Here is a 26430-nt window from a genome sequence, read left to right on the forward strand (position 1 = left end):
GAGAGGGGGAGGGGGGGGAGGGGGGGGGGGTGGGTGAGGGAATTGGGAGGCGGGGAGGAGGCGGAAATCTTTTTTTTTTCAATAAAAAAATTATATTTAAAAAAAAAAAGAGTGTAGGAAGTGACGGCCCACATAACATCTCTCTAAATAGCCCACCTTTTGCTTCTCCACAAAAAACAAAAACAGATAACAAAAAGCCACCACCCATGGAGTCAGAAAATGTATCGTTCCTTGTTCTCAGAAGAATTCAGGCTGCTAATAGCACCGATACTCTTAGCAATCCAAAGATGCGGAATGCCTAGCTTGAAAGGAGCCTGTCGGGATGTGAAGCCATGCCCCTGTTCCTTCCTTGAAAGTGCAAACTGCCTGGGCTTGAGCTGTATATAATTAAGATGCAGGGGAAATCAAATACACGGAAATACTCGCCCAGGAGCGGGCCCCTCCATCCTGTGACAGAAAGGACAGATTGTAATGGACATGATATGGTACAATCATTAAACATCTCTCCAGCTTATTTGCGTGCAGTGTCTCAATAATGTGTTATGAGGTGTGTTTGTAATTGCTACTGCTGATAGTGGTCCTTGAAAGGGAAATGGAGTGTGTCTAAATGCAGACAAAGCCACTTAGCGCACCAGGACAAGATGAGATGTTCCTCACAAGGTCCAAATGGGATACTCAGGGCTTCTTCCACCCATGGCTTGGGAGAGAGAGAAAAGAATAATCTATCTCAATTTTCTCAGCCCCAGAAACAATATTTATAAAATAGAAGGTGATTTCAGAGCTCATTTATTTTCCTGGTTCACAGTCCCCACTCTCTCCTGACATCATTTTCTAACCAATTTTACTCCCAACAATAGCAGGAACAGCCTCAATTCTATTTGAAATCGTTAAAAGCAAACCCATTCTTTTCCTTGTCTTTAGGTTCCATCTTTCAAAAAAAAAAAAAACTAGTTTAATTTCTTCACTGCCCTTTTCCAGAAGCAATATTCCAGGGAGCTGAACAGTCACAACAGTTCCTTCCATTGCCTTCCCTTCCCCCTAATTTCCTATATTTCTATAAATGCAGACACATTCGGATTCCTCCCGGCCTTTTTATGAAGCACCCTATCCAGTTCAGGGGTAACCAAGTCCAAATGTGTCCAACCTATAGATATCAAGTCATTGCAAGAAAATATCCTGCTAACAAGAGGCAACCTGGAAATGAAACAACCCATAGATTTTTAAGTCACCAAAAGAGAGACCCATCTTCTTCCTCTCTAGTAGGCAAAACCCAAAGTGCCACAGAAAATAGTGAACACAGAAATCCAAGAACACATCCTGCCACCATAAGCAAAGAAGGTGTGCTTAATGGGGGTGGCAGGTCCTGGGTTTCCCTCCGCCTTGCTGTGTCCTTCCCCTGACTTCCCAGCAGAACTGCCACAGGGAAAAACCGAGGCTCGAGCGCCACATGCCAGTTCTTACACGAGTCTTGCTAACCCTGGGGCAATCGCCACATTTCTCTCTGGAGTTCTCAGAAAACCATCTGTTCGAAAATTTGGGAGAATTTGTGTCAAACTGATGAGCTTTTTCCCCTTCTGAGTAGAAGAGGCTGACTATACAAGACTTCTTAATGCTCCTGCTCTGGTTTCATGTATTCATGTAAAAAGAATTCCTAAAAGTCAGATTTACACAGGTATGATGAGGCATAAGGTAAGAGGTGGGACCATAAATGACTTGGGTGCGGGGAGGGGGCAAGCTTTCCTTTTTTGTTCTCTTCCACTCCTGTATATCATTTCTAAGACAGAATCAGACATATTGTCCCCATCCCTGTGAAATTCTAGCAGAGGTAGTGGTTTAAAGGAGTAGGAATTCTAGAGCCGCAAACACAGGCTTCTGGTTGGCTGTTTCCACTCTGAAGTGCCAGGGGACCATCTAGGATGGGATTAGACGATGCGGTCATCTTGATGTATCCAGCATGCAGAATGCAAGCCTATGGAGATCAAGGACAAAGCTCTGTGGATTCTGCATTAGCAAGTCCCCCAAAACACCAGAACCGGGGCCTCCGGGAATGACAACCCTTTGTCCCAGGGCAAAAGACACCACTCATAGTTTACATGTTTGTTCCCCTGATGTCATGTGCAGTGATGCACATCTAGTAGTAGTAGTATTTGCTGAGCATTTGTGAAATTCAATTTAATCATTACTAACAGCAAGGAAGGAAGAAAAAAAAAAGCAAGGGCAGAAAGGACTGACTGCTTGTTCTCCGGGCTGCTTTGAAAGGAGACGCCTTTCCTAGAAGCCCCATGTGGCTTTTACTCCTGACTTCAAACTGCAGCCCATCAAACCAAAAATAAGCTATAACAAACTACTTCAAACTGCACAGGAGCTCGGCCTTGAACCAATCCCTGTGGGATTTCTGGCTTCATCACTGTGACAGCGGAAAGTGCATCGTAAGAGCTTTTGAAAATGAAGGAAGCAGATACAAGCAAATGGGTGCTTTCCTGAAACTCCCCCTCCCCCCAGACAAGTGTCCTTATCCGGTGTTTGCCATCCCACCCCCTGCTTTGTGAATGATAAATCTCAGTTTGATTTTCTCCAGTTGCTGGATCTGTTTCGTTTCTTGCTTATAGTTTATTAACCTTTTTATCTGCGCATGCTTGTGTGTACGAGCGTATACACACACACACACATTTGTACACACCTCTGTATGAGTGTGGGTGAGGACATATCAAGATGCCCATGTAGAGGTCAGACGGCACTGTCATGTGTCAGTCCTTGGAGTCTGAATCTCACCTTGTTGGAGACTGTGTCTTGTTGCTCACCACTGCTCCTGCCAGGTTAGCTAGCCGGGGAGCTTCCCAGAGTCCTAGTTCTGCCTCCCATCTCGCCATAGAAATTGCAGAATTACAGATGTGAGCTTCCGCACCTGCCCTGGTGGATTCTGGGGATCCAAACTCCAGTCCTCATGTGGCACATGCTCTGCCCACTGAACCATCCGTCCAACCTCACCATCACCATTTGAATTTTTAAGTAAGTCCTGAGGTACACTATGGCCAACAAGAAAGTCCCTTCGAGAAGAACGACCTGTATGATGGGTGCCTTCTCCCCGGGAGCTCTGACCATTTGCTTTTTTCCCCTTCGTAGTCCTCCATCCTCCACAGAGGGCCCTGTGCTGCTTGGGTTCTGATATCCTATTTCAATCACCATACTGTAGAAGATAGTCTTCCTCTACCTTCTTGCTCCTGCCTAGGCAATGAGGTTCTCCAAAATGTTCTTCCCAAGAAGCAATGAATCTACTTCTATACACCTGAGGGCAAATCCAGCTGCTACTCTCTTCACCACTGTGTGAGCAGAACCAACCAACCCACAGAGCAGCAACACAGTCTCAGAGCCCCGGGCTTCTTCTGCAACTCACATGTGACCCTGAATGAGTTCTGTTCTTTAGCTCCTCCTTTTAGAATTCCAGAGAGAGCGCCTGCGGGTGTTGAGAGACGATCCCACAGGCTAGGACAGAAGCAGGCAGAGTGTTTGTCGGGAGCCAGCGCTACCGTGGAGAAGACAAAGCTCTGGAAGCTAATCATATCATAGACCGTGGCCTTGGCGGGAAAGATGAACACTCATGACCTGAGTGGCATGTTAACCTTCTCACTTGAAAAGACACCTGACAACCTCTAGGCCAAAAGTGCCCAAAGGACAGGTGTAGAGCTGGCACCACCCTGCGACTTGCTGGCCTTCAGCTTCCTTTTGTGAAAAAGATCTGGCTGGGCAGTGGTGGTGGCGCCTTTAGTCCCAGCAATTGAGAGAGGCAGAGGCAGGCAAATCTCCGAGTCCAAGACTAGCCTAGTCTATATAGTGAGTTCCAGGACAACTTGTTTCGAAAAATCAAAAAGAAAGAAAAAGATCTGCTATCATCTTCACTGGCCCACACCAACCTGTCAGTTCCTGATTGCACTTCAGATTGCTCCTTCTTGTCATTTCCAAATTCCTGGCTGTGATTCTCAGACGTCACCAAACCCTCTACCCCATCATACCATTTTACCTGTTTCTGCAGCTGTTACTCGGTAGTGCATAGAACCTAGAAATCACCTAAATGACCGCAGAAAAATGTAGTCTTAATCAAGACAAACCAGCTCTACCCAGTGGTATCGAAATATACAGCTTAAAATAATTTTTAAAAAACCTGTATAAACACTTCCCAGTGAACAAAAACCTATTCAAAATTAAGCAGAATAAATTTTTTTCTTTGAATGTGACAGTATTTAAAATAACCGCAGGATTCTACCTACACATTTTCTTATCACATTTTAATCGCTTTACTAAGAAACCTAAACATTAAAAAAATATATATCTGAGCTAGGCGATGGTGGCTCACACCTTCAATCCCAGCTCTTGGAAAGCAGAGGCAGGTGGATCTCTGAGTTCCAGGGCAGCTAGGGCTACACAGAGAAACCCTGTCTTGAAAAAAAAAATTAGGTGGGGGAGAAGGAAGGAAGGAGGGGAGGGAAGGGAAGGAGGGAGGGGAGGGAAGGGAAAGAGGGAGGGAGGGGGAGGGAAGGAGGGAGGGAGAGAGGGAGGGAGGGGGCAACAGGGATGAATATTTGTCTGGAAGTTTCTAAAAATTCTCTGGTGAAATTTCAGAAATCAATGAGGCAAGTCTGGCAATGGTAGCTTCAAGGTGTCCATAAGGACAACTGGAATTGCCTGTCTGCTCCATGTTCCTTCAGGCTGCTCTGTGGAGCCCGGCAGCTTCTGAGAAGGTACACAAGGTTAGTGTGAGACTGTGAGAAAGCTGGGTCTGGATAGCTGGATGGAGAACGCTGTGGATGGAAGGAAGCCTAGAGAACAGCAGCAGACAGCAGATGCAGTGGCATTTCATTTGCATTTTAATAAATAAAGCTTGCCTGAAGATCAGAGAGTAAAACAGCCCAGGCAGTGGTGACACACACATTTAATCCCTGTAGCCACACTAGTTGCCCTAGAAACTGGGCAGTGCACGTCTTTAATCCCAGTGGTGCATGCCTTTAATCCCAGAACTAGAGAGGATTATAAAACAGGAGGAGACGGCTCTCAGTCTCATTCTGAGATTCCTGGAGGTAAAATTGTTATTTCAGACTGAGGTCAAGGTAAGAGCCTCAGTTTTTGGATCTCCAGGTTGAACCCTGATTTCTCTCTCTGAGTTTTTAATTAATCATGCTTCAAACAGACCATGGGAATAGACATTCCTGAATTCAGGGATAGCCTCACCCAGGATGGATGGCTCCCAGGAGGGAGGTGACTTGGGCTGTCTTGAACGTTAGAGGGACTACACTGCCTCCATGCTGGGAGGAAGGGCTGGAAACTAATTGACAGCCTAACTTTTCTCTAGCCTGGAGTGAGGAAAACTGGGTTCTTTCTGGTGGCCAAGGGAAACTGGCAACCCGCCCTTAAGGTCCAGGAGGTAGGACCACAATGACATCTCTACTCTCTGGGGATCTCACTTCACGGCAGCCAGCAGATGGCTTTAAGTCTCAACGTATGGACAGAGGGAAAATTCTTAGAGAGGGCACCAAACACCAGAGAGATGATGGAACACTCAAACTCCTCAAAAGGGGAAGCCATTGATGAAACACAAGTGCTAGAGGAGAGAGAGGGCAATTCAAATAAAAAATAATAACAGCACTTAATGATATTCAATTACAGCACAAGAAAGCCTTTCTGGGACTAAAAATCATAATTTTCAAACTCAAAAGCTCAGCAGATGAGCTGCTGAAAGGGACGGTTGCTGTAGAGACCGAAATTAGTAGCTGCGAAGATCAAGCTGGAAAAAAAAAAGATCACAAGAGCAAAAATACAAAGAAACAAAAATCAGGGGCCAAAAGAAATTTGGAGAACAGACCCCAGAGACCTGACTTGGGGATAACAGCAGTCTCACGAAGAAGAGAAGACGGACAGAAAAAGAATCTATGAGAATTGAACAAATAAAAGCAGACTTTTCTCTGAGTTAGAGGAAGGCTTGAGCCTGTAAACGGCACTGGGCTCTGTACAGGAGTTACAGGAAAAGATGTGTATCAAGGTGTGCATCCAGCATCTGAAGATGAGGGGAAATTTTCACGCACACCCTACAGAACAAATGGAAAGTCGGCACAGTAATTAGATGTGGCGCTTCCCTGCCATCTGCAAGGCTTGGATCCAGGAGACAATGAAAAAATACCCACCAACTGCCAGCTACCCAACCAGATGTCATCCACCTGCCCAGTTTGTGGAATAGTTACAGAAACGTAAGAAGGGTTCACAGAACATAGGACCCACTTAACACAAGCTAAAACAGCTACTGTAAGCCCTCCCCCACCCACGAAAGAATCTCAACAGAGCTCTAACTACTCAACAGCAGTGTGGGGCGCCTTCCGATCTGAGCAGTTGGGTCTAGACAGGTATAAGTGGAAGGAGGGAATATAAATGACTAATGGGGACACTTGGGGGACAAAGGGGACCTTCTGGAAAGACAGAGCTGACATTTAGTTCTAGAGATGTCAAATGGCCTCAACGATGGGATGAGTCACAGCTCTCCAAGGGAAGGAGCAAAGCCCAGCCCTGTCCAAGTATCTTTAGGATGATAAACTCCTTAAAAAAACCTTCCAAAAGGCTCAAACAACTATGGTTAGAATTATGAACAGTACCATAAAACAAAGACTTACTAGAGAATATATCTGTGCAAGATAAATGATACTCAAATACCTGAAGAACACAGTAGATTGACCAACAAAATGAGCATCACCCAAGCTGACACTTGGAAAGAGTGACAGACAGGTTACCATGTGCACCAGTGCAGGCTAACAAGTGGATCCCAGCATTTTAGAATGATGAAGCTCGTGTTTACACAGCAGCCTTGCTCAGCAATGGAGAGTCTTTTCCACTAGCCATTCCTTCAGTCACTTGGCCCTGCCATTTCTAGAAAATTGCTATTTGCGTGAATCTGACAGAAAGACAAGAATATACTCTTTCCATGAGAGGTCGTCTCAGGGCATGGCCTTGAACTCATCTTTCCCATCCCATTCTACTGGGCAGAGAAGTGAGTTACATGGCTATAAACTAATGCAACGAAGAATGGGAAGTGTATCTTGTGTGCCTGAGGAGAAGCTGAGATTTGTTGAGTAATAAGTATCTGAGACACACTCAACTTCTGGTAGATTCTTGAACATAAAATTGCAACTGGATCCCCTTGATGCCCTTTAGACCAGCAAAATGAAAAATTTAATATTTATTCCAAAGAAAGGCTAAGGAAAGAGTTCTCTCATAATTCTCCAAGGGGCATATAGATTGTTTTAGTGCTTTATAAATCAATCTTTAAAGTCTATTAATATAAAAAGCACAAACTTCCTTTAATTCAACATTTCCACTTCATAAAATGCATCCCATAGAAGCAAAGTCCCCTGGATGTAAATACATGTGTGTAGGGATGTGTATTGCAGTTCTGTCTGTAGTGACAAGAGATGCCCAATGTGGATGACCATGACATGGAAGTGGTTGAGTAACAAAAGTCACTTCGATAGAGTACAATAATGTACAGTCACTAGGAATAAGGGACCGACTGAAAGAGGATGTCGAGCATATACAGCTAGCAAAGAGAAAGATGCAGAGAGCCATATGCAATAGGATAATCTCACACTCTCATAAGTATGATCAAAGCAAATCTGCAATACATGTGTGTGAATTTTTGCCAGTATGTGTGTGTGTGTGTATGCTGATTACACAACACAGAGATAAAAGAATGTAAGTTGATATGCCTGGGTTGTTACTTTGGGAAAGTGAGAGAAAGAATAGTGGATGGAATCAAGGAATTGGTAGAGAAATAAGCTGCAATGGGAAAATCAGAATGGGTAGTGCCCCATGTCTAGAACTCACCCACGTTCTTGTTCTAAGAACTTCATCAATATACATCTTGTTTTAAAAATGGAGCCCTTCTACAGATGTAATTTTGCAGCCTGCTTTTGAACTTGGTGCTTCAGGATGAGTGCCCTTCCATCTCTCCTGCACTGGGCTTTTTCCTGGTTCAGTCAGGCAAGATTTGGAGAGAGATACAGAGGATCAGCCACATATCCCATTAAGAGCAGTGGATCCATCAGCCTCTGAACTAGTTCATACATGTATGAAACAATTGTTCTAGTGCTCAAAGACACCAGCTAGAATGTTTCTACATGTACTCAGGTCCCCTGGACCCCAATGCTCAGCATACCCCTCTCAGAACAAGACAGTTCAGTCACTTCCAGCAGTGGCCTCTGTCAAGGCTTCCCCAGGGACGACTCAAGACAGTCAATATGACTGTGGGTATCTGTCTAAGAGCAGCTGAGTGAATTAAAGATGAAAATAAATAACCCAGAAAAGCCAGAATCAACTTTGCTGAGACTATAAAACATTCATGGTGGCTCTCCTTTAGGCCAAAGGTTAAGAGCAAGGCACTGCCAAGTTCAACTTCCACAGAAGTGTCTCTTTAGTCACAGTTGGCATACTCTGAGCTGTTAAACCCATAAACCCAAACATCTTACTAAACAAAGTCCTCAGTGAGGAATGTATAATGTTTCCAACTGGGGAAATCTGCTTACTTCCCAACATACTCTCTTTTCAAAACAAAAATAAACAATGGCTTGATTTTCACACCCCTCCATGGTTTGGCTCACACTTGATTTCCAACTGAGCTCTGGGTATATTTGGGGGTCTTACTTCCTCTAGAGGACCTGCTTTGCCCCTGCCTGTGCCCACACAACCTCCTTTCAACTCCTAAAGAACTGACTTCTATCCTACAGCAGGATACCATAGATGAGGTTCTGTCCGAATGGTGAGAATCATGTCCATCTAGCTGCATGGGGCATGGTGGGAGTGGGGGTGGTAAGATTGTGGAGACCGTGCATCTGTGTTTCTTCTCACCCTACTGTTCCCTCCCACCCTGCTCAGCTCCCCAACCTCAGCATACAGCAATGTTCTGAAGCCTCCTGGCTTCCTAGGAGGTGGTATTCCTGAGCCTAGAGCAAAGAAGTCATGGAATAGCCCACCTTCTATCTTTTGCCACATCCTATAATCACAGAAAGAATAAAGAACCCAGAAGGTGAAGAAAATTGCAGTGGGTTTGAGAACTAAAGAATGTCAGCCAGTGCAGGGTTTCTCCAGCTTTCATTGCAGATCCATCACCTAGGGATCTTATTATAAGGCAGACTTTGAGTCAGTAGGTCTGGAGTGGTCAGCAATTCTGTATTCCCAACAAACTCACAGGTGACCCACACCCCTGAACCCATAAAATGGATGTTGAGAAACAAAGGTCTAACATAGGGGTTAGCAAAATCAGAAACACACACACACACAAACACACACACACACCCCAGATTTATGGACTATATATTCTTTGTTACAATTTTCTGCCTTTGTCATTATAGTACGATGCTGGCTTTGGCCACATCTAGACCTAGAACTCTGTCTGCCTCTTGGATATGGGGTGCATTGCTGTGATACTTGGAAAACAGAATGATGTCCTGGGGAAGATAGCAACAGCATGATCAAAGACGAAAGGTTGTGAGATGGCTAGAAATATTTTCTCTCTAATAAGGTAAAGGGAATGCGAGGCCAGGGGAATGTAGCGAAATCTTCTCAGGGCTTCAGGGGATAAAAGTTGGTGACAGTTGCTTTTGAATTTACTCAGAGATGTTCTGCAAGGTTGACTTTCCGTCCTGATCACACCTCTTTTCTTGTTAGCTTGGGAAACTCTGGTTGAAGTTTAATCCCATCCTTCAAGCTGCTTCTGTAAAATAGGAGCCTGTTATTCCACAGGCCCTCGGATTAGGAGCAGAAGGATTTAGGGCAGCCTTTTTAAATCATTTCAGTGAGTTTTGAAGAAGTGTATTCTGGGGTCCACTTGTCCCCAAAGTACTTGCTGTCTCAGAAGCATAGCACTAGTGTAAGGATAAGGGGAGAGGAAAAGCCAAGTTCAAGAGAGAAAATGGGCTAAGTGAGCAGCTCATATGTTGGGTTTCATCTAGTCGGCCTGGAGGCCTGATACGGGCTCTGGGCTCTTTTGGGGTCAGCCTTAAAACCAGTCTAGTCCTAGTTCCCCCACTGTTTTTGCCTGTTCTGCCTATCAAGACACTTACTACATTTTTGAAGTTGGGAGAAGTACCCCAGAAAAAATCATTCCATTATGATGATGATATGAAATTCAAATTTGACTGTCACTAAAGCTTTATTGGGACAGAGTGAAGCTTCCTTTACAAAATTGTCTATAGTTGCTCTGGGTCACTGTGAAAGCCCGCATAGTATGTGAAGTAGGGGTACAAAGTTGCCCCATGACCACACATCCTGAGCTCTGGCATCCACCAAACTGTCTCGGTGTAACCATTAGTAAGTTCTGTTACCTTGGGCAAGTTATTGAGTTTTAGTAACCTCAGGCTCTGTCTTCGTAAGATAAAGATAGCTAACCCATCGTCTGGCTCAGACACCATGTTGTCTGGAAAGGAGCAGCCAAGCAACTGGTATGAATGAATGCTTTGCGGTCTACAGCTGACTCTCAGCCTGCCCACCTCATAGTATGGTTGGAAAAAAGGAATGACTTAACACAGATAAAGCCTCTAGCACTTCTAGAATGCAGTCATGCACCATCTTCAGACTCTGGAGATATTGTCTTTCTACATGGACTCCTGGTAGACTATAAAGTCTCCCTTTACATACTTCCTGCAGGACACCTGAAAGTCACTTGTACCATTTTTGAGGGCATAGCTGGAGCCTTCATTGACTTCTCCTAGATCCAATATCTCTTTTCACATATCCTAAAGTGCCTCCCAGGGCTCCTCCAGACCACCCTGCCTACAATATGAAGGACACTTAGGGAAGGAAGAGTTGGTATCTCAGTCCAGCTGCTTATAGGAAGATGTCTGTTCGGTGGGGGGGGGGGGAGTAGGGGAATTTAGAAAAACCCAGATGCCCTCCATATCTTTCTTGAGTCCAAAATAACAAGCACCACAGAAAATAAATAAAAAGCAGCCAGACAATTTCACTAGCAATTAACCCCAGCAGGATTTCAGAATGTAAAAAAAAAAAAAAAAAAAATTTTCTCTAATTCTTCTCTTGTGGTAGTTTGAAAGAAAATGGCCCCCAAAGGGAGTGGTACTGTTAGGGGGTACGGCTTTGTTGGAGGAAGTGTGTCACTGTGGAGGGCTCTGCATGTTACCTGAGCAAGATGTAGAACTCTCAGCTACATCTTCCAGTAATATGTCTGTCACATGCCGCCATGTCCCACCATGATGATAATGGACTGAACCTCTGAACTGTAAGGCACCCCATTAAATGTTTTTCTTTCTAAGAATTGCTGCCATGGTCGTGGTGTCTCTTCACAGCAACTGATACGCTAGGTAAGGCAACCCTCTTCACAAACACTCTGCACCCATGGTAAGCCCTGCATCTGGCCTCAAAATGGCACTGACTTCTCCCCTAAGATGGCCTGCTGTATTCCATCAAGGGCCCTGACATGTGACGATACATGCCAACACTCAGACCCCCTTTGAACCTGAAAGGCAACACATTCACACGCATGCGTGCAATGATTTAATGGAGGCTCACCAAATAAAATACGCTTCGTGTGATGGGGAACTGGGGGGTCGGGGCACAGATAAGAGAAAGGAAATGACACTATAAAAAGAAATAAGTATGAAAAGAAGAAGAAAATCTCATAAACACAGCTCGCTTACGGTTAATAGCAGGTATTTGTTTTGAGTGCTAATAATCTAATTAGCAGTCAAACCACTGCGTCTTCTATTGTCAGCTGATCTATAATTACCGCTCCATGCTGAGTATTTTCCCGGCACACGATAGCTTTCAACTTCTCAGCACAAACAACCAAATAATTGGTGTTATTATGCTAGATATAGGACGATTCCTCTCTGAGGGGCGATGCAGGGGAGTGTTTTAAGCCATCGACTGCAGCCTTTGTATCTTGAGCATCTGTTGACTAATCCCTTGCCCTTCTCTCTGTAATCAATCCTGAGATGTTTTTGAAGCACCGTAGCATACTCAAGAATGTGAGATTTCAGAGACTCGCTTTTTTAAAGGTTAAGCCCAGGAGCACTCTCGGAGCTCCGCAGTGGAGCGAGCAGTATGAAAGCCCAACGTATTTCTCTCCGAAAACGTTGTAAAGTTTTCGCCTCGAATACTGCCCTAAAATAACTCATCCTAGAAGAGATCGCTTCTGGTACAAAACTATCTTGCTCAAAAGTTTATGAGCTAATCAAGACATAGATGATTCTGGGATATAGGAGAAGTGCCGGCTTGAGGCTGGCCGCCGTTTCTACGTTCTCATTTTTAAGAGAGCAGAATTGGTTTGACTGGAGAAAGGGAAGTCTGGGGTGAGTGTGGTGAAGCGGGAAGAGGAGGGGAGGTCTGGGGACAGAGGGGTCTGGCTTGGTAATTCGGTTCTCTGCTTGTTTGTAGGAGCCTGACATTGCGTAAGACACTAATGGATACTGTGTAGGCCTTGAACTCACAGCAATCCCCTTGTCTCAGCCTCCCAGGGGTTAAGAATACAGTGTGCACCACCATAGATGTCTCTAGGTGCTCTTTCGAAATAGAAAAGTCATGATGCCCACTCTCTTAGACTGCAGGGAGATAACCCAGAGAGCATCCAACAGTAACCAGGTCATTGGTGTTGTTTCTCTGCCTTTTTTCTCAGAAGCAGAAAAGAGAGCCCCACCTTCTATATGGCGTATTGTGCTATATAATTGCACTTCCTGCAATTGAGCCTTTCCCCTTTACCTGTAAACATGGGTGTATTTCAGGCTAGTGGTACTATAGGACCACTACACCAGCCAAAGTCCTACTCACGTGCCCAGTATCCTAGATGCCCTCCATCACCCCTCTTCTCTAGGAACCATTATTCTTCTGATCCAGCAGCAGATAGGCGAATACTACTCAGCACACACTCCAGCTGACCAGGAAGCTCTCCCACACCAGTTGTTAAATCTCTCTTTGTCTCCAAAAGAGAGCAGAATTCAGGAAAGTGCAAAGTCAAGCCAACACCTTTCCGCAAAGACCACCTTATTCAGAGATCAGAACACAGTGGCTGCAGAAAGAATAGGGACCACTGCTGGCTTCTACCCCCTAAATGAGCTGTTAATACCTGAAGTCACACTCCAGCCGCACTCTGTTCAGATGGTTTTCCTTTTGAGCCTTCTACAGATGCAGAGCAAACAAAGGGGAAGGAATATGTATCCAGTAAATTTTTGTAAGGTAGACAGACCCGTGAAGCTGTCACTCAGATCAGAAGCCTGAATGTCCCCAGTTTCCCCCAAAATTCTCCAACTCTCTTCTGGGATCTAACCTCAACCATGGGTTAACCGTGCCACTGATGTTCAACATGAGAGACTAGCTTTGGTATTCTTAGACAAGTGGAATCCCAGGGGTTTGCGAGCCAAATTGACCTGCTGTCAAGGTTAGCATGTCCTGTGCACAGAATGGAATTTTTCCATTCATAAATATTCTGAAAATATTACCAACAGAAGAAAATATGTCACCAGATACAGAAAATACATGAAATTCTAATTGTGATTACTACAAAATAATGTTTCATTGGAATATAGCCACACCCAGTCATTTCCATATCATACTTCCAACCACAACTGCAGGGTTTAACAAATAACCTGGAAAAATAACAAAGCACACCTACTACAGTTTGAGTACATGGCAGGCTGTGTTGGGCTTATTAGACTGCGTTTGAGGTTGCACGATCATAGGTACACACACATACATGTTCAACTCTAGCAGAAAATGCCAAGCACTTTTCCAAGACCCTACATTCAGTTGTGAGAGGAAACGACAAAAACCATAATCTCAGTTTGAAGCGTGACAGGGAGCATTGCAGAGAACTGAGCAAACATCTACCGAGCCATTAGGGCTTCTGTGCGGAGGAAGAAAGTTTAAGGCTTATCTATTCACACTCCACGTGCATCTTTTAAAATCAAAGTACAACACCCCTCCCTGTTGCCGCGCTGAGGGGAAAGGCAGGGGAGTGAGAAAGCCGGCCACGTCTCAGTTTTCCATCTTGGAGTAGAGCACCCACTGATCTTGTCGTTTGGGACTAGAGCAAGAGTACCACCCTGGGCCTTTTGACGGTTTACCTGGTCTAGACAGAATGCCCAAGAAGACACTACGTAGCATGCCTTTGTGCTTTGCTGAGTTTAGGGACATGCATTACTCATACCTCCAAGGCAGCCCAGAGTGGGTAGGGAACCTGCAGCCCATCTGCCAGGCAAAATGAAGCAGATTAACGTTTATGCTCCATTTTTTATAAACAGACACAAGCTGGGGTCTCCTGCAGCAGAAAAGCTAGGAGCTAAGGCCATGCTAGATGTCCTCTCAAGCCGCTTCCCTGGGGTCATCTATCTGCGCCTGCCCTGCCTTGCAAGCAGGTTGCATTCAGTTCTTTCAAATCACATCTTTTTCCTCTTAGAAGGGAATTAACTTCTGAGTGTTTGAGGGCCATGTTCGTTAAGAAAGGGGTCAAAGCAGGGATAGACAGTCTGTCTTGATTCTCCAATCCTGCTGACTTCCAAATGGAGGCAACTTTAGGGATGGCAGCAGAGACTCGCTTCCTGTGGGCAGACTGTGCAGGCATGGAGAGGAAGTGGCTTGGGGGCACATAGGGTCCCCAAATGAGGTCAGCGCAGCTATCTAAGGATGGGACTAGAGGGTACATGCAGGACAGCCCCTCTCCACTTCTCACATGAAGCCTGCAAACGTCAGCTCTGGCATCCTTCCATATGATGAGACAGGCTCTCCAGGCTCTCCATACCCCCCTCCAAACTTTGCATTTCCTTTAGGTATGTGCTAGGTCCCTTCTGTGTGTAGAAAAGCAACGCTGATGAAGAAAATACACGTGGAATTTGCACACGGAGACAGCATATGTTTTATTTTTTTTCCCCTGAGAGAAAAATCTAACCATCAAGTGCGTCCCTAATAGAAATAGCACATCTCCACAGTCCAAGAGCGCAAGCAAGCCCAAGCCTGGTGGGACAATCTTGCTCACGCTCCCTCCCTGTATCACCTCGGGTTTCTCAGACCTCGGAAACCGAGAATAGGAGTAACATCCATCTCACAGGGGTGCAGTAAGGATCAATTGAACCATCCGTGCAGATTAATGCTTTGTAAACTGCAAAATATCACGGGAAGGGTGGGGGCAGAGAAGCCACCTCTTCCCTGCCTCTTCTTGATTCCGTCTTTAATTAGTCAGGTCTTTCAGCCCGCTTCTCTTCTGAAGTCAACCACCTGCCCACCATAAGGACATTAGTCAACTCAGCACCCAGCTGGCAGTCAACAATTGGCCATCTATTAATAGCCAATTATCTGAGAGGCTTAATTAATCCTTGCATCACATGGTCTGCTCGTCCCCGAGATCCTGGGGAAAACAATGGGCCTCCAATACAGGCACCCGTGAATATTTCAATGGTCATCAAGGAATTTGGCAGCCATGATTGCAGCCACGTCGCAGCTGCAAGTGATGGGCACATAAATATTGATTGGGCCGGTCTCTCTATGGCTGGGGAGCAGAGAGAGATCAGGAATGGATAGAGTGTCGTCAGAGGAATAAGAGATGCTACATAAATCTTCAGCCTTGACAACCAAAGGGGATTTTTTTTTTAATTCCCAGGTCTCCACTGAGGGCAGAAATGGTCTGTGGAGTGGGATAGTCAAGATAGGATGGCCCCATCTCTCCTGTAGATGCTCCCCCATTCCTGCCCGGCCCCGGATAAGATACAAAAGAGAAGGGTATGAACAGCAGGATCCCCAGCAAGCAGGCTGTGGAGACAGCTGCTCTCTTCCACGGGCCTTCAAGCCCACTGGCAGGAACATGCACGCATGCTCTGTTTGCCTGCTTTCCTTGAAAGATCTCTGAAGTGCTTATGCTTAGGAAGACAGGAGACACGAGGCGAATTTAATTATTATTTTTTAAGTGGCAGATCGTGTCTCCAGGAAATGGCATGCAGAAGAGGCTTTGAACTTGGAAATCAGCCTTGTCCAGGAAGCCGGGGATCAGACTTCTCTAATTTCAGAGATAAGGGCTCCTGCTGACAGAGGGTTGAATGGCTCAAAGTGGCCCAAAGCTGAACTCCCTTCTTTCAGTAAAAAAACCGCCTCTGTGTCCAGAGCAGTCCTGTGGCTCCAAGAAGCAGAGTGGCGAGCTGTCCCCGACCTCGGAGCCTGTGGGGAAGCGGAGGGCTCTGGCAGAGCACAGGGCCCAGGGCTACCACTGTTTCTGCAGACTTCTTAGTGGGTTTCTCACCCAGTACCCTGTGCTCCCCACCTTAGAAAATGATTAGCATTTCAGGGATTCAATGGGGGGCGGGGAGTTCAGAAGAAAAGCAAAAGAATGTGATGAAGCACAGAGGAAAGAGGGCACCCCGGGTGGCGCCACATGGCAGCAACGTTTCTCACACCACAGTCACCATCTCCTCTCTGTCCCCAGCAGCTTCCTAGCGCTCATTAGGTCCTGTGATAGCAGTGGCTGCTGCCAGATGCAGAGCTTGCTGCCCTAGAAGGTCATTTCAGGCCACTTATTCTGAAATACTAGAGCCAGCAAATTTCAGGAGCTTCTACAGAACTCCCCAGGGCACTAGCGTGTGCATATATCTATGAGAGTGAGCAACTGTGTGTGTGTGGAGAGAGAGAGAGAGAGAGAGAGAGAGAGAGAGAGAGAGAGAGAATACATACATTCTTTATTATCCCAAAGGGTTCTTTCTTAATCAGTTCATCATCTGAAGACTCAGAGACTGATTTATCTTTTGGTTAGTCTAGCATTTCTGGTAAAATAATTAAAAGATAAGTAGTAGGAGCTAGGGAATAAATTGCTTACTTCACAAGCACGAGGACCTGAGTTTGGATCCCTAGAACCTACGTGAAAAGCCAGGCACTACAGCAGGCCCTTGTAAGCTCAACACTGGAGAGATAGAAACAGACAACTCCCTGGGGCTTGCTGGCCTGCTAGTCTAGCTGGACTTGGTTTCTAAGAGAAAGATGGAGAACAATTAAGAAAGACACACTGTTGTCCACCTCTGGCCTTCACACACGCAGGCACTCACAGACACACACACACACACACACACACACCATTCATGCACACACACAAATTATGTATAGCCATAGGGTCTCCTTTCAGAATTGTTTGCAACTAACCAGAATTGGCTCTCACTGCAGGCGGGATGATAGGGCATCATCTATGCTATGGTGTGCTATTCTCAGTTCCCAGTTGAAGCGAGTGAGCCATGAGGAGAAAATGCTGAGTTAGTCCTGGCACTACCAAAGGTAGAAAAAGACACCTCGGTTGCCTTGTGTGTAAGTAAAAACCATACCTGATTTTGACCAAGTGGGGGCTCTGAGCTGGGCCAGAATTTATCACCTGGCTCTCATGTGCACCTGAGGCTGCAAAAGGAGCAAACTCACCACCTAGGTCAGGATAGCTCAGGCACTGGGAAGAGCCAGCTGCTAGCTGCAGAGGCACAGGACACATCTCACTCACTTCCCCAAACAGATGGCCAGACCATCATTCTGGGTCTCTGGAGTAGGTGTGCAGAAGCCATGGCAGGGTTCATATTCTCCCCCTAAGAGCAGAGCTGAGGAATTGTCCCTGCTTTCTAATTCAGATTATTTTCCAAAATCACATCAGGGACTTTGCGACACTTTGGATGAGCGACAGACACGTCTGCGAACATTAGAACTCAAACAAAGGCACATAAAACCTGTCTCTGCAAAACTGCTTCCTGGGAGCCTGATGAAGGGTAAGATTCCTGGAAATCTGGGATGGCGGGGTGTAGCAGAGAGAACAGGGTGGGGAGAAATCTTGAGCTTTAGGCATTGGCAGGCAGCAGGCTTATTCTATCCCTGCTTGGTTTACAAATGACCTTTGAGGACCCGAAGAAGCTGAGTGCTTTGAAGGGTCAGGCATCCCTGAAGAATGACACTTTCTGGACACAGAGAGAGGCATTCATTTGACTTCCAGGTGTAAGTCTGTGCTTCCAGGGAAGGGAGGGTGAAACTGGACTGCTGGTTTTTGTTTTGAAAAATGCCAGGCCCTGTTGAGAAGTAGGTTGTAAAGTCCCATCCTCCGCAGGCTAACTCAGAGATGTCCCTAGTGCACAGACTCCTGGGTCCTGAGACAGGGCTTCCTGCCTGCACCTGGGTAAAGAGAGCCAGAAAAGCAAAAGAGAATGAGGATATGGACAGACACTTGGTTCTGAGGACCAGACAAATGGGCTTTGCAAAAGTCTCTGGGTCATGGATCAGAGTGGGCCAAAAATGAGCCGGGGAAAAGTTCTCACAAAGGTGATGAAATAATAGCAAAGGGGTTAAACTTTTTAAATACATAAAGTGCAGTTTTAAAATTTTAAAGGCTTATTCTAGAAAGTAAAGGCAAGCTATTTCCTATGATTCCAACCTGTTTTTACAGTTTTTGCAAGTCTGCTGCAGGAGCACCCTGGTACCCTGCTTCAAGAACAGCCTCTGCAGGGAAGCTGGTAGAGCACCTTGCATGGGCACCTGCACAGCAAATGAGCGAGCAGACCTGCATCTGATAACAGGCTGGCTCTGGTGATGCCAGGGCCCAAATCCCCTGGACAGAATCCAATGTGCACATACGGAATGTCACTAGATTAATGGTGGCCTTCTGTAAAATCCATAACTCTTTTTTTTTGGTTGGAGAAATTAACTACCGAATGGGAAATAAAACAGTGCTGTATAGTTAAGGTGCTGGTGGTATGCAAGTATGACAGAAAGACAGGCTACGTTCTAATAGCGTCTGCTGAGTTTCTAGAACATTCTGAGACATTTACATAGGCTGAAGGCACTTTACTGGAAGACTTTATATTTCTAATACCACTCTCAAAAATCACCCTCCGGCCTGAAACTCTTGCTTTTACTGAGTCTTTGGAGTAAATTTAGATTCTTCGAAATAAGAAAAAAAATTTGCTTTTTTTAAAAAAAAATCTGTCAGTTATTATATAATTTTCCAAATGGCAAACAAATGACAGGAGAGAAGAGAAATGAACACACCTTTTTCGGGTTTTTTTTAAGTGATATGGTATTTATCATTAAAATACAGTTTGAATAAAACATCAAATTTGTCATATGGTTTTCAATTAGAAATTAGAGATTTGATGAATAATTTTGGTGGGGGTACAGAGCCAGCATTGAAATAAAATCAATATGGAAAAAGTCAAGTTTAAAGATATCTTTACTCGAGCTGTTAATAGAGCCATACTTTCTTATGTGTGCTTGTGTGTGCATGAGTATAGAACCCTAGGTCAACCTCTGATGTCATTTCTCAGGAACTACCCACGTTGTTTTTATAAAGGTGTGTGTGTGTGTGCATGACATGCATGTTTATGTAAGAGTGTGCACATATATATGCATACATGTGGAAGCCAAAGGTAGACACCAGGTATCCTCCACAGTCACCCTCCACCTTAGCTATTGAGACAGGCTCCATTGCTGAGGCCTGAGCTCAGTGGCTTGGCGAGACTACCTGGACAGTGAGAACCGAGGATCTGTCTATCTCTGCTTCCTACGATCTGGGATTACAGATGCTTACTCCACAGCTGACGTGTTCTGTTTTAGCTAAATGCTGATGAGGCAAGCTCGGGTCCTCATGCTAGTGCAGCAAGCCCTTCACCATCAGAGCCAGCTCTCTAACCCCAGGCTTGTTCTTGAGACGAGGTTTTTCACCAGCTGAGAACTCAGTAACTGATTCGGTCGGGAATCCTGCCTCTGCCTCAGCAGAGCTGGGATTAGAAGTGCACACTACAATGCCTGACTTTTCATGTGGGTGTTGGGCATAGAACTCTGGTCCTCACGCTTGAGTCACAAGTAGGCGAGCGCTTTACTGAGTTACCAACCCATCTCCTACAACCCGGCCTCCAAAAAACCAAGAAAAAGATCCAATTACTTTATTTAACCAGGACCACAGCGCACCTCGTCCTTGTCCACTTCGCTCAGGCTGTGACATTAAGAAGAGGGTCCAGCAGGCCTGCTGTGAGGATATCATCACTGGGAGAATGGGGACATTTCATAACACAGTGATGAAGGGAGAACAAGGACCTGAAAGCCTAGACCAAACAGAGTCTAATAGTTGGGCAGTCTCCGGGCCAGGAGCTCTTTCTCATAGCGACTCCATTCTCAACTTGACTGAAGAAGCAGAGGGAGGAAGTCCACTGTTCCTTAGAAATAAACAGATGCTCACCACCATGCTGATATTGGAACTTTTAAAAGATATCCCAAAGGGAAGGTCTCTGCATATCTCAGAAGCAAGGTCTCTGCAAAAGCGTTCCCTCCTGTTTCCTGGTCCTAGTTCTCTGCCAAGGGCAAGGCAACCAACATGGAATCTCTCTTCTCTGGGGTGAGCCACATAATACTAGGACTCCTCTTTCCCCAAAGCAAGCCATAAAACCTCAAAAGATTAATCTAACAGATTCTGTGTGTTTTGCGATGGCAATAAAGACATTCTCTGACCTACCTTGTCTGATGGTAGATCTAAGCCCTTCTTTCCATAAGCAGTCCTGCCCACACCCCGGAGGGAAGAATGCTGCTCAGATAGGTTTAAAGAATCTAAACAGTCTTTGCTGCTTCCCCACCCCCATCCCCCGCTTTGGAATGTACCCTCTCTTCCAGTGCTATGTCCTCTGTAGCCATCTACTCTTTGCCAGATCTACGATGTCTTTGACAATACACGCTGAGTCTTTGGGTCTTCAATCTGAAAGCTTCCATGGCATTTAAAACTAATCAAATGAAAAAAAAAAAAAACTAATCAAAGGAATCTGTTTTGCTTTTCTCTTGTTAACTTGTCTTTTGCTTTAGGGGTGTGGACCACAAGAAGGAAAGACATCATTCCACCCCTAAGCTGGAAAGAAGCCTCAGCAAGAGGAAGTTTCCCCTACGTTTCCGCACATCCCGGCAAAGGCTTCCCCCAGATTGCACAACTGCTTCCTACAAATGCCTAGTGTATTGAACTCATCCAAAACCTAAGTTTTCCCCCCACGGTAGACAACTGCACCAACTTGTCAAGAAAGCAACCTCAGGCTAAAGGATACTACTTGATGGGTAAAGCTCCTATTCCTAAAACCCACATAAAAGCAGGCCATAATCGACAACCCAAGTCTGAAATCCCAGGGCTCCTACAACAAGAAGCGAAGCAGAGACAAGAGAAAGCCGTGTCCCTCTGATCCCAGATAGTCTGGCCTATGCAGCAAAAAAACAGCGAAGGAAACCCGGCTCAAACAATAAAGCTGTCAAGGACCACATCCAAGACTAATCTCTGAATGACTCCCACACCCAAACATCATGCTTGCACACACACAAAAAAACACACACCCCCAAACCTGCTTGCACATAGACATAAACACACACACATCCAAAAATGTTTATGCACACCCCAAAACATGCTAACACACAACCCCAAATATGCTTACCCACACACACCCAAGCATACCTACACATGCACACACACACACACACATTTGGAAACTCCCCACAAGCAGTGAAGCTCTAGAAAGTAGATGAGGAGCTCACATTGTACACACTCCCAACCTTGAATCACCCTCAAGTGGAGACTTAGGCTGCCCATCTAATTTAGCAGCGAGGAAGAAAGATGAGGTGAGTGGACCCCAGAACATTGCTCATCCTGTTTTTGTCCTGATGTTGTTGTTGAAAAGCCTTTTTATCTCCATCCCAACACCATCATTTAGTCTCATGCTCAAAAGAAAGTATTGTCTCCCTTGTTGGGAAGACTGAATGAGCCTGTATGGTCCACGCTGACTTAGTTACAATCACACTCGTGAATAAGAGGACACATTTGGCCATGTTCACACAAAGCAACAAAACCACAGACTTGGCATTCCTCATCTGTTTCTCAAGACCTGCCCCCAGATCAACAAAATCATAATCTCCACAATCAACTCAAGAACCTCTCGACCAGTCAAGTTCTCCAGGCAATTCTAACATGCAATCAAGTTGGGGGTGAATACTGTGTTCCTTTAGACACATCACACAAAGTTTCTGCTCATACCAATCATGGGACATAAAGCTGTTCTGGTCCCATCTTTCCTGGGATACATGCTGTGAGAGGATAATTTTATATCAACTTGATACAAACTAAAGTCATCTGAGGGGAGGGAACCTCAGGTGAGAAAATGCCTTCATATGATGGGGCTTCAGCAAGACTGCAGGGCATTTTTTTTAGTTGATGTTTAATGAGCCCAACCCATTGTGGGTGATGCCATCCCTGGGCTGTGGGTCCTGGGTTCTAAAAGAAAGCAGGCTGGGTAAGTCACATGAAGCAAGCCAGTAAGCCACACTCCTGCAAGACCTCAGCATCAGCTCCTGGCTCCAGCTTCCCGCCCTTCAGTTCCTGTCCTGTCCTGAAAGTGATGTGGAAGTGTGACCCAAATAAACCCTTCCTCCCCGGTTAGATTTTAGACACAGTGCTTCTTCACAGCAATAGTGACCCTAATTAAGTCACACACACACTAAGACTCATAGGAATGTTCATCCATAAACACATGCAAAAATACACACAAGACATATAGATAGACATACATAAAAGTGAAAATCGGTTGTAGAAGGAAGCTAACCAAAAAGATGGAAAGGGTACATCTGATAATAAAATGTGTCAAATTTCGAGACCTAAAGAATAATTGAGACTTTTAGAAGGAGGTGCAAAATGAGGAGCGGGTAAAATGTCCAGACAAAGAGCAGGCTTCTTGGAAGACTCCTGATATGAGACCATTCATCACTTACGATTCTACATCAGCAAGGAACTCCTCAGAGCTTACTCTCCCCCAACATGCACGCACACACATGCGCACACACACATACATGCACACATACACTATCAAAGGTCAATGACAGATCCATCAGAGCTGCACCCAAAACTAGCACAGTGCCTGATCTCTAGCTGCCTGCTATCACTAAATGTGTGTTGAGCACAGACCAGGATAAAAGGTGGTAAACAGTAAAAACAACGAACATCCCCAAAGGAAAAAGAGTGCTTGTCCCAGATCCCTGGGGCAAAACTAAGAATAAGTCAGCTTAAGGTAATGAGATTCAGCACAAAACAGAGAAAGTTCATGTCCCTGCAGGCATCATTAACTGCATCACACAGAGCAGAACCACCTAGGGAAAAAGAGAAAAAGCCCTGCAGATCTGTGGTCAGGGTCTGCATCAGTGAGAAAACAGATCCTGCACTACAAAGGCTGCCTGATGGACAGGCCAATGGAAGGCATAGCTTCCCTGTTTAACCCCCTTCATAGACCCTAAAGTCCGTGGGCCTCCCTAACCAGACCCATACAAGCTGTCCCTCTCTTGGTGCCTCTCCTCCACAGGCATTAGGCTGTCTTGTTCTTTTAAACCTGACTTAACCTGAACCTGGGATGCCCTCTGTCTACTGGCCGCTACTCCATCCTTCTCAATTTAGTCGTTGTGTCCTCTCCAGGAAGCCCAGGTTCTCATGACATCCAATGCAGGGAACCCACTTGGCTGTGTCCTGGACCATGGGTAAGTAAAACCACCTAGGAGCAAAACCCGGACCTCTGAATCCCATGCCACCTCACACATAGGCAAGGTATATACGAGCTAACTAAATGCTTGTTTTGATCAACTAACATTGGCAAGATGCCAAAACACAAGCCCGTGTACTTGGTTAAAAGGGCGTCCATAGGGTCCAACTGGGAAAATTCTGAATGCGGAGGTCTGAGTTCAAAACCAAAATGATCTAAGTAAGACAAAATATTTAAAGACTCGACCTGTTTCCCCATCTATGAAATAAGAACAATATTCGACAACTATTTATGAAGAAAGCACCCACTATGAACTCAGCACACAGTAGGCCCTCCTTAATACTAAGCGATGAGAGCCCCTCCCACTCAACACACTGGTGTTCATTAGTCTTCCTCCTTCGGACCACAAGCTCCTTCAAGGCCTTCTCCCACCCCTACAGAGCGCCTTGGATTCATAAGGGTTGTTTAGCTGCCAGCAAATTCCCCCAGAGGCCTCGCTCTGTTTCGCCTGTTCAAGGCTGTGGAAAAGGACAAGGGCTCTTAATCTCAAGAGTGAACCTGTAGGGGGAACCTTCCACTCCTCTGGGCTGCGCTGCTGGACAAGAGTTAGAAAGGCCACTTGGGTTCCTATTTCCCCAACTCCCCGCCCATAGGAAGGTTTCTGTTCTTAGCGGCTCATTCGTGGTGCTCGGAACACAATCAACTTCCAACGCAGCTAAAGGGCTGGGGAACAGGTTACAGAGTCAGGAGCTACCAAACCAGGCTGGGTGGGCAGGGAAGTCTGGGGAAGCTACTGTGAGCTTGCTGGTGTTGCTCACGTGCGCAGCGCACCGGGGTCATCAGCCTCCTCCTCTGGGGCCTGGCAGCAGAGGGAAGGAGGTTCGCACATCCACCAGACTTCGCATGGGTGCCAGCATCGCCCACCCAGTCAACCTCCAGGGACCCTCCAGCGGCACCCACCGACCGCCAGTCCCAGGGTAGGTGGTCCGCAGCGCCCCCTCGGCCACCGGACTGCTACTTAAGTTGGGAGCCCCGCTGGGTCCACGAGCGCGCGCCCACCACCCGCGCCCACTGCCACTTATACACACCAAGGAACTGCGCCCGGAGCTTCTTAAATTCCTCAAGCACCTCCCCATAGTCGCATCCCGCGCCAGTTACCTACTCGCGGCACCCAGACCCCCCCCACACACACACACACATGCTTTGGAACCCTCAAACCTCGCGCATAGACCTCGCGCCCTCCCACCGGGCAGTGCCCCGAGCCCTGCGCGCCACCAAACGGCATACCTTGGGGGTCTGCACTTCGGGTCCCACCGGCACCTCCAACTTCCTCTTGGTGACCCAGAAGAACAACAGCACGGTGATCCAGAGCACCCCGAAGATGGGCAGCGCCAGGCGGCGAGTCAGGCGCCGCATGGTCCCCTCTGCCTGTTCCTCTCGGCGGCGACGCGTCCCTGGGGCACCCCCCGGCGGTCAGGGGCGGCGGGGCACGAGTCGCCGAGCGCCTCTCTCTAAGAGAAAAGCTTCTCCGGGGATCCCGATGTTGGGTTGTGGGATCCTGCCCCTCCTGCTTCAGAGAGAAGCCACAGCAGGGGACCAAGCGGCGAGGGGCGCCGGAGACTCGAGACGCGGCCGGGAAGGGACGAGGGGCAGCTCAGTAGGGCGCCCGCTCCAGCCGGAGAGCCGCGGTGACCGCCGAGATGCTGCTGCGCGCCGCCGTGGCTGCCTTTGCCCGCGGCCGCCGCGAGGGAAACCGCCTGGAGCAGCCGGGAAGGTAGAATCCGAGGCTCTGCCCGGCACCCCAGGAGGAGCACGAGGAGGAGGGAGCGCGGAGGGAGGGCGGGCCCGACAGACAGACTGACTCCGAGCAAGAGCTGGGCGGGAGGGAACCTGGCTCTGAGAGGGGGCTCTACCGCCTCCCGCCGACCGAGGAGCACCGCGCGGTTGAGGGACCTTGGACGCAGCTCTCCGGACCGTCCCGGGCTAGAGCCCTGCGGGTCGGGATGGGGCGGCGTGGGGCGGGGACGGGTTACCGGAATGCTAGCTACTCCTGCTGCAAGCTGATACTTAAGGTTCGCACCAACCCGCGCCAGGTGAGGCACTGCCTGGGAGGAGTTCCCGATCCATGCAGGGCTCCGCATGTGGAACTCCCATTAGGATCCCTAACCCGCAGCCAACATTGGGATAGTGGGGCTGACCCAGATGCTGCCTCAAGTCCAGGCTCACTTGCTTGACCATTCAGGGCCAAGGTCAAGTTCAATCATCTCCCTAGGGCATTTCTTTGCCTTTGAGCAGGTGCCTGGCAACTTTCTCTGCTTAATGGAAAACTGAGCCGGTCTAAATTTAACTTGAAAGATGTCCTTTTAAAAATTAAGGCAAGATTATCTCCCTGAGGAGTTTTCTCTCCTTGTAAAGTATTGGGACTTGCTGGAGAGGGGACCTAAAGTTAGGGCAACTATAAGAAGCTGCGAGAAAATAACCGTGGGAGTGTGAACACCAGGTACACGGGAGTATCTTTCAAAATTCCTTTCCCAAAGGCTTTTAAGGAATATGCCCTCCAGCCACAGACTAAAGTCGTTCTGAATCCAGTTTCTGCATAGGCCTCAGGTAGGCTGGAATTCTAGCCCTATCTGTAAATTAGGAAATGGTTCCTAACACAGTCTACCACACCAACAGTGCCAATCACAACTGCATCCCTTCCCTTCCCTACTGGAGTCTGCATTTTAAAACGGATGTGAACACTGAATGTCAGGCATCTATCTGTCTGACCTGAGAGTTCGGAGCGAAAAGGTGCGCAAGTTTTGCACAGTCTGGGGGAGCAGTGGCCATTGAAGCCACTGCTGCCGTTGTCATTAGAGGGAGGCTGGCTCCCAGTTTCTTCAGGTGAAAAAGGCACAGCAGGCAG

General features: G+C 46.8%; 1 protein-coding gene across 1 annotated transcript in view; it reads right to left on the reverse strand.

Annotated features, from left to right (window-relative positions):
* Window positions 1-25312, reverse strand: part of Galnt14 (polypeptide N-acetylgalactosaminyltransferase 14) — a 231052-nt gene extending 205740 nt beyond the window's left edge. The window contains exon 1 of the mRNA XM_050163004.1: window positions 24813-25312. Within this exon, the coding sequence (XP_050018961.1) occupies window positions 24813-24941 (129 nt within the window). The 5' untranslated portion in view covers window positions 24942-25312. The remainder of the gene's footprint in view (window positions 1-24812) is intronic.
* Between the last annotated feature and the right edge of the window lie 1118 nt (window positions 25313-26430).

This window comes from Alexandromys fortis, unplaced genomic scaffold (assembly GCF_014885135.2).
Source record: "Alexandromys fortis isolate MF-2015 unplaced genomic scaffold, M_Fortis_MF-2015_v1.1 scaffold_148, whole genome shotgun sequence".
Classification (NCBI taxonomy): domain Eukaryota; kingdom Metazoa; phylum Chordata; class Mammalia; order Rodentia; family Cricetidae; genus Alexandromys; species Alexandromys fortis.